The following is a 12,589-nucleotide window of genomic DNA, read 5'->3' as shown; positions in this document are numbered from 1 at the left end:
CACCGCTTTGTGATAAAACAATTTTCTGTTATAAAAAAAAACTGATAAGCATGTTTGTTTTAGGTATGCACTAAATAACAAGCCTTGATAGTTGATGAACTATTGGTTTTCTTGAAGCACAAGGAACAATATCTAAAATTGAAAAGATTATTCTGAACCGCCAATAGTGCAATTGATAGGGGAGACTGGGCAGGCTTGATCCACTTTTCTCATTTTCGATGTATCTCAGCGCATGCAATCTTCAAAAATGGGAAACTTTATCCCTGTATATAATATCTATATCATTTCCCGTCAAAAACTGCATCTCGTTTTTTTGTCACAATCGATTCTTTGGCTTATTTAAGGTCAACTTTCTCTCTCTTTCGACTCGCTCTCAAGCCTCTAACTATTTAAAAAATCCAAAACAAAAGTTGAAAAAATGCTGCACGTGTGAACCGAGTCTGACAAAATTCACCCGCTGTTCGTTCAAAATCGTGCGAATGTTAGGCAAATCTAAAAAACCCTTTTTAAATATTTTGTTTTTTATTTTAAAAATACTTAGAGGCTTAAAAATATGGAGTTAAGTTAACTTTGAATAAAATTAATAATCGATTGAGCAAATTAAATTTTGACGGAAAGGTCAATTAGCTACTGGTGAAATGCCAATATTAGAGTAGCGAGTAAAATGGCTGGCGAAGTTTCAGAGCGATCATTTTTCCAAGATCCGTAATTTCATTTCCGCTATGAACAAACATCATCCGACTTATACATAAAGCTTCACTCAAAAATAGTCAATAGTTTCAAAACAGTTAAAAATAGTGACTTTTTGCGAGAAAAAGTGACTTTAGTGACTTGAGGTCGAAAAAAGAGACTTTTTAGTGACTTGCCTGAAAAAAGTGACCAAGTCACTAAAAAGTGACCCGCTACCAGGCCTGATGTATGGTTCCTTTTCTCAATGTGTGCAATTATCAGTTCTAGGAAAAGGAAGATATAGTTCCTTCTTTCAAAAGATGGTTTTTCTTGGCAAAGGCATGGGAAGATTTTATTCATTTGTTCAATTAAGGCATTTGCTCGGTTTAATGCGAGGGAAGATATGATCTCTTGTTTCAGAGGATAGCAGAAGGTCCAGTGAAGGCAAACAGAGATGTAGTCCCCCTTTTTTTTCGTTACTCGGTTAGAGGCAAGGGAAGATGAAATTCCTTCATTCAGAGGATGAATTTACTCGGCAAAAGTTGAAAGACGACATAGTTTCTTTATTCAATTCAGGCGTTTGCTCGGTTTAAGTCAAAGAAATATCCCTTCGTTCAGAAAATTCATTCGCCTGGCAGAACTCACGAGAGGAAATGGTGGCTCCACCCCTGTACCCCGAATGCCATTACCCCGAAGACCACTATCCCGAATGGGACAGTACCCCGAAAGCCATTACCCCGAATGGGACACTACCCCGAGATCCATTAGTCCGAATACATTTCGGATCTGTAGTTCTCTACTATTACTATTTTTAACACTCACAGATACCAATAATGATTTGGGAAATGACAATCTGTGAAAAGAATTTGTTTAGATTAAAAGTATATACTACTTAGAGTTACTTAGAGAAACTCAATTAAGCTTCTGTTTAATAAACATTTTTGACTTAAATTATTATTCTACGCCATTATTATTTAGAAAAGTTCCATCCTACGAAATGGTGTAAGTGAGGAGATAACATCTTCTTTCTATTAACATAGGTGTACAGTAGAAATAATACCTTCTTCAAATTAACAGTTTGCCCAGTATAAGGCAAACAGAAGAGGTAAGGCCTTTTTCAAATGAACACATTTGCCCGGTTTAAGGCGAACGGAGATGATAATGCCTTCTTTCAATGAACGCATTTGTCCAATACAGGCCTGGTAGCGGGTCACTTTTTAGTGACTTGGTCACTTTTTTCAGGCAAGTCACTAAAAAGTCTCTTTTTTCGACCTCAAGTCACTAAAGTCACTTTTTCTCGCAAAAAGTCACTATTTTTAACTGTTTTGAAACTATTGACTATTTTTGAGTGAAGCTTTATGTATAAGTCGGATGATGTTTGTTCATAGCGGAAATGAAATTACGGATCTTGGAAAAATGATCGCTCTGAAACTTCGCCAGCCATTTTACTCGCTACTCTAATATTGGCATTTCACCAGTAGCTAATTGACCTTTCCCGTCAAAAATTTAATTTGCTCAATCGATTATTAATTTTATTCAAAGTTAACTTAACCCATATTTTTTAAGCCTCTAAGTATTTTTAAAATTAAAAACAAAATATTTAAAAAGGGTTTTTTTAGATTTGCCTAACATTCGCACGATTTTGAACGAACAGCGGGTGAATTTTGTCAGACCGGTTCACACGTGCAGCATTTTTTCAACTTTTGTTTTGGATTTTTTAAATAGTTAGAGGCTTGAGAGCGAGTCGAAAGAGAGAGAAAGTTGACCTTAAATAAGCCAAAGAATCGATTGTGACAAAAAAAACGAGATGCAGTTTTTGACGGGAAATGATATAGATATTATATACAGGGGATAAAGTTTCCCCATTTTTGAAGATTGCATGCGCTGAGATACATCGAAAATGAGAAAAGTGAATCAAGCCTGCCCAGTCTCCCCTATCAATTGCACTATTGGCGGTTCAGAATAATCTTTTCAATTTTAGATATTCTTCCTTGTGCTTCAAGAAAACCAATAGTTCATCAACTATTAAGGCTTGTTATTTAGTGCATACCTAAAACAAACATGCTTATCAGTTTTTTTATAACAGAAAATTGTTTTATCACAAAGCGGTGATATTTTGGTAAAATAAAAATATTTATTTTCAAATCGCAATAATGATAGTTGCTTCTATTATTGTACTGCTCGAATTGAAAGGCGATACTTTAAATATGTAAGGATCCTCAAATTAATTTTGCTGTAAGAACATGAGAAAATAAAAGCCGTTTTTCCCTCCCAACTTTGATCAATATTTTGGAATTTTTCAAAATAAATTTGGTGATAATTTATACATTTGAAATAGCATAAATGTAAAAGATTCAAAGCGTGATTTTTCTTAGATTTTGTTATATTCGTTATATTTTGATAACTTTTGAATTTGAAGACAAGCCCGACGGTTTTCATAATTTTGTTTCGTTTTCTACCAAAACGATCCGTACTGTTGTTCCTTTCGCACTAAAAATTCAAAAACTAAACCGTAGCAAATCTGCATCTTCTTAAGTAGGTGTTCAGCTAATCCAGTGATCGTAATTTTAACTCATTCTCACGAGATTTTTGCCTACAAGTCATTTTCGGGGAAGAAAACAGGTCTTATGAGTAATAAATAACCATGTTTCGTTCACTTAAAGTGGCGCAAACGATTGACTCATAGTTTTTAGTAGTCCTTCTTTGGCTGATATTTAGTAAAATATCCTTGGGATAAAAAGAGAGGGCAAAAGTTAGCGTGCACGATTTTCGTTTCTTTTCGTTCGTTATGAGAGAGTGGTGAGTGAAAGATGGTTTCCGCCACAAATTACGAAAAAAAAAAAATTCTCCATCGACCAAGAAACGCTTAATTTCGTCTCATCGAAATTGCAACTGAAACTGAAAGTCACTATTTGGTAACTTTTTCTGCAACTGAAAGTCACTATTTGGTTCTTTTTTTCGTCAGCTTTGGTCACTAAAGTCACTATTTCGAGCGGCAATGGTCGCTACCAGCCCTGATACATACTCTCCCTTGTGTTATGCCTGGCAAATGCACTGTTTGAAAAACGAAGCATATACTTTTTAGACTTATGAATGACAAAGTATGCTTTTAAAGAGATGAATGTATGTCATGCAGAAATCATGCAGAGTGAAAGTTGACCTTAAATAAGCCAAAGAATCGATTGTGACAAAAAAAACGAGATGCAGTTTTTGACGGGAAATGATATAGATATTATATACAGGGGATAAAGTTTCCCCATTTTTGAAGATTGCATGCGCTGAGATACATCGAAAATGAGAAAAGTGGATCAAGCCTGCCCAGTCTCCCCTATCAATTGCACTATTGGCGGTTCAGAATAATCTTTTCAATTTTAGATATTCTTCCTTGTGCTTCAAGAAAACCAATAGTTCATCAACTATCAAGGCTTGTTATTTAGTGCATACCTAAAACAAACATGCTTATCAGTTTTTTTTTTATAACAGAAAATTGTTTTATCACAAAGCGGTGCTATTTTGGTAAAATAAAAATATTTATTTTTAAATCGAAATAATGATAGTTGCTTTCTATTATTGTACTGTTCGAATTGAAAGGCGATACTTTAAATATGTAAGGGATCCTCAAATTAATTTTGCTGTAAGAACATGAGAAAATAAAAGCCGTTTTTCCCTCCCAACTTTGATCAATATTTTGGAATTTTTCAAAATAAATTTGGTGATAATTTATACATTTGAAATAGCATAAATGTAAAAGATTCAAAGCGTGATTTTTCTTAGATTTTGTTATATTCGTTATATTTTGATAACTTTTGAATTTGAAGACAAGCCCGACGGTTTTCATAATTTTTGTTTCGTTTTCTACCAAAACGATCCGTACTGATGTTCCTTTCGAACTATAAATTCCTAAAACTCCCTAAACCAAATCAAATCTGCATCTTTCTTAAGTAGGTGTTCAGCTAATCCAGTGATCGTAATTTTCACTCATTCTCACGAGATTTTTGCCTACAAGTCATTTTTCGGGGAAGAAAAACAGGTCTTATGAGTAATAAATAACCATGTTTCGTTCACTTAAAGTGGCGCAAACGATTGACTCATAGTTTTTAGTAGTCCTTCTTTTGACTGATATTTAGTAAAATTTCCTTGGTATAAAAAGAGAGGGCAAAAGTTAGCGTGCACGATTTTCGTTTCTTTTCTGAGTCCGTTATGAGAGAGTGGTGAGTGAAAGATGGTTTCCGCCACAAATTACGAAAAAAAATATTCTCCCTCGACACAAAAACGCTTAATTTCGTCTCATCGAAATTGCAACTGAAACTGAAAGTCACTATTTGGTCACTTTTTCTGCAACTGAAAGTCACTATTTGGTCCCTTTTTTCGTCAGCTTTGGTCACTAAAGTCACTATTTTGAGCGGCATTGATCGCTACCAGCCCTGATACATACTCTCCCTTGTGTTATGCCTGGCAAATGCACTGTTTGAAAAACGAAGCATATACTTTTTAGACTTATGAATGACAAAGTATGCTTTTAAAGAGATGAATGTATGTCATGCAGAAATAACTTCATTTACTTTTTACTGCCTTTTTTGTGTAAAATTGTTTTTGCTCTTGAGCACTTACAATTTTGCTATTTGACTTTCCGTATTTTGTAACGACGATCTTGCTGCTGACCCAGAGGTAAAAAGATTTTATGTGAAATAGGCAGAAAATAAAAAGTCTACCAAAGTACCTTCAAGCAGTGATTTGATAGAATCTGAACTTTAATTCGAAAAAATCAATTGGAAAATTTTCTCTCTTGTAATGTTAAAGTGACAATCATTATAAATAATTGAACATATTATGCATATGTTTCGAAATTGATGTCTACAACTATTATGCCAAATAACCATTATGCCAAACGGCCATTATGCCAAACGACCTTTATGCCAAACGGCGTTATGCCAAACGACTTTATGCCAAAGGACCTACCACCGTTCCAATGTAGTAGTAAAAGCTTTTTCGCCATACACGAAAGGCACATACATATGGATTTCCATTCCTTAGTATTTATTTTCATGAAAAGCCGACTATGAAGTATTGGCAACATAACATTGATATCATTGGTTTTTGAGCTTGTACCTAAGTACCTAATATTTTGCTATTTCCGTAGGTTTTAAATTTTCCTATAGCCCACCCGGGGGTATACAGAAGTTTCCGTTTGGTGAAAAATTCTCATTTGCTTCCGTATTCGTTTCTTCCGCCGCTGATTGAACTTCCTCACCATCAATGTCTTTTGTGGATTATTTATTCAAATTTAACCAAAAAGCTATTGACGAATTATCCATTTTAATGAATTAACTACTACCGACTGAAATTCGCTTTCAACATTCGACCAAATGTCATTTCGATATGTCATTCGTCCAAACGTGATTCGACAAAATGTCGAAGGAATGGCGAGTAGTTTTCCGAAGATATTGAGAAGAATTTCTCGAGAGATTTGCGAAAAGAAACGAAAAGAATTTTCAGAAGAAATACCAAAGAATATGCTGTGAAATTTTCTAAATAATTAGCAGGGAAAAGTCCGAAGAATTTGTCGAGAGAATTGCGAAGAAATTACAGAACCAATTACGAAGGTATGTCGAAAAATTGTAGAAGGACTTCGAGGAAACTTCGAATAATTTTCCTAAGAAATAAGGAAAAAATTGCGGAGGAAATCCCGAAGATTTAACCAGTAAACTTCTGAATTATTTTATCGAAGGAAATTCGAGGGCGTTGTGAAGAATTTACCGAAGAAATTATGAATAATTTTCCGAGAAAATCCCGAAGATTTTCCAAGAAGGTCGAAGTCCGATGAAATTGCCATTTTGGATATTTTTTATATTTCAATAGGGGAAAAGACGGCTTTGGAAGGTTTTGTTCTATTATTGGAGCCTTAGAATGAAATAATTAAATAAAATATGAAGCGATAAATTGCAATTAGTTTCGACCTAATTTTAGGTGAAATTCACCCATATTTTGGGATAATAGTACAGCACCAATCCCGTCGCTTCTTTTTGCCAACTACGCGTGCTCACTGGAGAAAAAAAATCACAAAAATGAGAAACAAACCAAATTCCCTTTCATTGCTTTGTTTTTGATGGGATGGAAATAGGAGCTATGGGATGAAGTGCCGAACCGTTCCCCTAGTTATTTTTAACTATGGCGACGACACCCACCCTATCTTTTAAATTTTGATACCTATGTCACTTTTTAATGGACAATTAATGTACGTGCTTGAACAACAGATACACTGCCGTATACGCAAAATCACATTGATTCCTCTCTCATCACCACCTGTTGTTTGATGATCGCAGTGGAGAAATTATTCAAATGTTTTGAAAGCCATTTATTGTATCTGTTATCAAGTGCGAGTATTAATGCGACAGTCATTTTGTTTTTTTCAGAAGATACCAGAGTCAGATATTAACTGATTAACGATTACTCCGATGCCTAATAATATTGCATGATACTGATGCAGAAGCTTTAGTTGGTTACGCTGATTCCGATTGGGGCAATGATCAAGAAAAGATAGACGTTCGATATCTGGATTTATTTTTAACCGTTCGGCACGCGCGTGGTCCTGGAACGCCCATGCAGGCTCGCTCGTGCTGTATACCGCGAGCGATGTTTTTTTTCCGTTAGTGTGCTACAATACACAACAGCGCGTGTGCTCGACTGTTAAAATTGACAATGCCATAGCTTCATGCGCTTCCAGGAAGCAGAACACAGTAGCACTGTCATCAACGGAAGCTGAGAAGTAGGTAGAAATATGAAAGTAGTCAAAATAATGGGGGAAAATCTTTGTAATTTAGGCTGTCGTTTATCCTTAGGGATTACCCCATTTAGAATCCCGAGAATTTTAAAAATATGTAGTTTGAACGTTCGTTCAGAGCCCTGTGAACTAACGAAATGTTGAGGCTACCTTTCGGAAGAACCAATTACGGACAACATGGTGCGTTGATTGGCCAACAACATTCATTGGAGTTGCACCAACTTTTGATTTTAATTTATCCCGTCGGACAATTTGTCGTAGTTTTATTTTGGCTTATTATGCCACATTTGATAATTAATCATGTTTTTCATAGGTTTTGACTATTATTAGCACTATTGGAACATAAATCTTTGGTGTATCCAAACACTACCGGAGATTCGGTATTTATGCTAATGCTAATTTCAAATGAATAGCCGGTTATTATCCAGTTTTGTCACTACAATGGCCGAATCAACAACAATGAAATAGGAAAAAATAAGTAAATTTTGATAATCTACAAACTAGTGGAAGCCATGACTCTGAACGAAAACAACAGCGCAGTAGACACTAAACAGGAATGTGCGATCTGATTCTGCTCTCCACTACTGTTCACACATTCATCCAGGAAGCGAGAAAAGGATTCGCTCCATACAGAGTCCCGTTCTGGCGTGCTGTCATCCCATACCGACCCGCGCTTGCAGCATGCGCATCACCCACCGTCCCACCCACGAACCGTAGCATTCGGAGTATTTTACTCTCCCAGTTTGGGCAGCGTACGAACGAGATCATTCGTTCATTCTGACGTACAAAGAACATTGTTTCCAAAGCCCCTACGCCCACAGGACTGGCGCTAGCAGCAACCCAACTGTCACTATTATCATCGCGTCGTATCGGTTTGGGCAGGATTGCGTGTTATGTAATCGAGACACAAAACACGAACGGGAGTCCCAAAAAAACGGAACGCATCCGTCGTCTTTTGCTATGTTCGTCGTTGGGTGGCAAATGATTTGATTATAGATTTTTTCTTTTCCACATTTTCGAAACCATTTAGTTGATAGACACATCGGAACTTGCCTTGAACATTTCACTTTTGTGCTCCCGATCCTTTGGACATTTATAGGTGATTGCTTCCTCGAGAAGCGCCTTGAGATCACTCTCCTCCATGTTACCGATCTGTTTTGGGTAGAAGAAAAGAAAAGAATTATCAATTAGATGGGATGATTTTTTCTTTCGAAAATAGAATGGAATTATCACTGGAAAAACTACGTTTTTGGAAACTACCTTGCAAGGTACAAGGTTTGATGGTGCCACATCGTTGGAGATGTCACCGTTTTCGCCAGAGCCGTTGTCAATTATCGGGTGGAGTTCTGTGCGAAGGGTGCAAATCACATCGATGATATCAATCATTTCGTGAAAATTGTACACGGTATCCATTGGATTGGCGAGTGGGTTTTACGGCGGCAGGAAAATTCGTTTCCCCAAATGCAGGACCCACTCTTAACGCACACGTGACCTAATCGCGAAAGCAATGCAGACATCCAACAAATTTTCTTTCATTTTCATTTGGAAAAGAACGAATGAAGACGGAACTCTACTATGTACAGCAGGAGGAAAAGCTTTCAGGCCTCTGTCTATGCGAAGAAAATTGAAAACGACGGAGTACGAGCGAAGCAGAACACGACGGCGGAGACGCACACATAGGGACAGAGTGAATCGAGTCCAAGCGAGAGAGCTAGTGGCGAGCGATTCCACCAGGGAACAATCCAGGACGGAAGTTTCAAAATCATATGGTTCCGGAGCATGCGCCTTCGAACAGGGGGTTGGTGACAAATTCAGCTCGACGACGTCGGAGACGTCATTTGTGGGGACAAAAACAATAATCCCACCGAATTATGTTATCGTGAAACCATAAGGCACGAGGCATTCTCGGTTGGTGCTTTTTGACATGATGGAAGATGGAGAAGAATGGTTGTCAAGGAACCGATATCAATGTTGTCGTCATCGTACAAATATAAAAGTAATAGGAAAGATTATTATAGTAGACAGAAGACTAATACAATTCGTAAATATTTAATTTTAGTATAAACTAAAACCTAAGAACTAACAGTTATAAATGTTGACTTTACAACAATTAATTTTTGATTTTGTTTTGCGTCAGATATGAAAGTTCGATAAAAAAATAGATTTTGGTTAATCTCAACTTGATTCTCAAGGATTAATGCCTTGTAGCTCTGTGCCACTTACACCATCCCTCTCCCCCTCCCACTGAGTGAGTGACGTTGATCTCATCAATATTCACCTTCAATCAGTTGCTTATATTTCAGAGAACGCTTTATTCAAAGACGTAAGAGGCCATCCACAAAATACGTCACGCTTTGAGATGGAGAGTTTCGAGAAGCGTGACGATCCATACAATTTGTTTAGACAATAAATACAAAAAACGTGATGGAGGGGAAAAGGGGACTTGAATCGTCTTTTTTCGCATGACATACTTTATGGTTCTTCCCTAATCGTGATAATCGAGGATTTTAGCCTACCCTCTTTCGGAAGGCGACGTGGTTCCGATAGCTTTTTCAATTGACGTCAACAACGGCACACCAACGTTCTCAAACATCTTAAACTATTTAATCGACAGACATATTCCGAACAATTTTTTGCGACCCCCAAAACAGTACCATGGCAAACATATACTCTGCGCTGGTTCAAATAGGAAAAAGGGCTGTTTTCAAAATAATTCTTCTTCTTCCTTCTTTAGTGCCATTACATTCTCCACTGCGATATTTCTGCCTTGCAGCTCGGATTCTGGTTTGTAGCCACGCATCTAACCGCTAGGTTAAGGAAGTCTCGGATTTATCAATATTCAATCGCATTTCTACACTCAAGCAACTGGTTCGGCGACACTGCTCCCGAACCTATCAATATAAGCTTTAAAATAAACTGAAGCAAAATCCCCGCAATGATTTCTCGACAAATTCTTCGATACAGTTATTTAGGGGTTTCCTGAAATTCGTTCAGGAACTACTGAGATTTCTTAAAGAATTCCTTGATGATTTTTGCTGGGATTTAGAGATCCAAGGATAAAAATTAATTTCGAATTTTGTGTAGATGTTTTCCGGAAGTTTCTACTGGAGCGTCTTTAGACATTTATTGAGGCATTGACGCTTCCAGAGATGCATCCTGAACAGAACATGAGCCAAGAGCGTGCCTTGGTGTTCTTAGTTTTGAACTCTGAACACAGTTCAGTGTGCACTGGGTTGGTATGCAAGCAAAACGATCATGGTAACTAAGATTCCTTAGATTTGAAACTATGCAAAAACATACGAGCATGCTTGATTTCTATCCGTTAGATGCCCACGTGTTCCATTACTAGCCGAAAAATGTGTAGCATGCCGTCGCTTGAATTTGTTTTCCTAGGATACAAGTTGCTAAGTTAGGTCAGTGCTCTTGAACAGTGTGCAGTGTTCAGAACGTTTTGAACACGAACACGCGTTCTCGTGTTCAGATGCATCTCTGGACGCTTCAAAGATTTCATTAGGAATATCTCCAAGGAGTGGATGGAAGGTGTCGTGTGTCCCATCTACAAAAAGGGCGATAAGCTGGATTGTAGCAACTACCGCGCAATCACATTGCTGAACGCCGCCTACAAGGTACTCTCGCAAATGTTATGCCGTCGACTAACACTAATTGCAAGGGAGTTCGTGGGGCAGTACCAGGTGGGTTTTATGGGCGAACGCTCTACCACGGACCAGGTGTTCGCCGTTCGCCAAGTACTGCAGAAATGCCGCGTATACAACGTGCCCACACATCATCTATTCGTCGACTTCAAAGCCGCATATGATAAAATCGATCGTGAGAAGCTATGGCAGCTAATTCAAGAACACGGATTTCCGGATAAACTGACACGGTTGATCAAATCGACGATGGATCGGGTGATGTGCGTAGTTCGAGTTTCAGAGGCGTTCTCGAGTCGTTGCGTTGCGTTAGTAAGAATTTCAGAGGCGTTCTCGAGTCCTTTCGAAACGCGCAGAGGGTTGTGGCAAGCTTATGGTCTTTCGTGTCTGCTATTCAACATCGCTTTGGAAGGGGTAATACGAAGAGCAGGGATTAACACCAGTGGTACAATTTTCAATAAGTCCGTCCAGTTATTTGGCTTGGCCGACAACATAGATATTATGGCACGTAATTTTGTGAGGATGGAGGAAGCCTACATCAGACTGAAGAGGGAAGCTAAGCGGGTCGGGCTAGTCATCAACACGTCGAAGACGAAGCACATGATAGGAAGGGGTTCAAGAGAAGACAATGTGAGCCACCCACCTCGAGTTTGCATCGGTGGTGACGAAACCGAGATGGTAGAAGAATTTCTGTACTTGGGCTCAGTTGTGACCGAAAATGATACCAGGAGAGAAATTCGAAAACGCATAGTAGCTGGAAATCGTACGTACTTTGGACTCTGCAAAACGCTCCGATCGAATAGAGTTCGCCGCCGTACCAAACTGACAATCTACAAAACGCTCATTAGATCGGTAGTCCTCTACGGACACGAGACCTGGACGATGCTCGTGGAGGACCAACGCGCACTTGGAGTTTTCGAAAGGAAAGTGCTGCGTACAATCTATGGTGGGGTGCAGGTGGCGGACGGTACATGGAGGAGGCGAATGAAGCACGAGTTGCATGAGCTGCTGGGAGAACCATCCATCGTTCACACCGCGAAAATCGGACGACTGCGGTGGGCCGGACACATAGCCAGAATGTCGGACAGTAACCCGGTGAAAATGATTCTCGACAACGATCCGACGGGCACAAGAAGGCGAGGTGCGCAGCGGGCGAGGTTGATCGATCAGGTGGAAGATGACTTGCGGACCCTCCGTAGACTGCGAGGCTGGCAACGTGTAGCCATGGACCGAGTCGAATGGAGAAGACTCTTATATACCGCACAGGCCACTTCGGTCTTAGTCTGAATAAATAATAATAATAATCTCCAAGGATTTCCTGCGTTTTTTCCATAAGTTGCTCCAGAGTTTCCGACTGGGTTCAGCTTACAAGTTTTTCCAGAACTCCTATTATTGCAAGTACAACTTATTAAAAAATCCGGATGATATTTTTCTGCTAGACCGGTTTAAAAAAAGTGATTACTAATCGGCGACGTCATTTTGTTTGATC

At 38.6% G+C, this 12,589-nt stretch overlaps 1 protein-coding gene across 11 annotated transcripts in view; it reads right to left on the bottom strand.

The window, feature by feature from the left end:
• LOC134226616 (myb-like protein U) overlaps window positions 1-12,589 on the bottom strand; it is an 84,263-nt gene that overhangs the window by 27,593 nt on the left and 44,081 nt on the right. For all 11 annotated transcript variants that reach the window (XR_009983517.1, XM_062707499.1, XM_062707501.1 and 8 more), the window contains one exon: window positions 8,504-8,602. Coding sequence is in view for 10 of the 11 variants with exons in the window: in XM_062707494.1 (XP_062563478.1) it covers window positions 8,504-8,602 (99 nt within the window). In the remaining variant the exon portion in view is untranslated. The remainder of the gene's footprint in view (window positions 1-8,503; window positions 8,603-12,589) is intronic.

The sequence above is a fragment of the Armigeres subalbatus genome, chromosome 3, assembly GCF_024139115.2.
Source record: "Armigeres subalbatus isolate Guangzhou_Male chromosome 3, GZ_Asu_2, whole genome shotgun sequence".
In the NCBI taxonomy this organism is placed as follows: domain Eukaryota; kingdom Metazoa; phylum Arthropoda; class Insecta; order Diptera; family Culicidae; genus Armigeres; species Armigeres subalbatus.
This window is presented reverse-complemented; position numbering and strand designations above follow the sequence as displayed.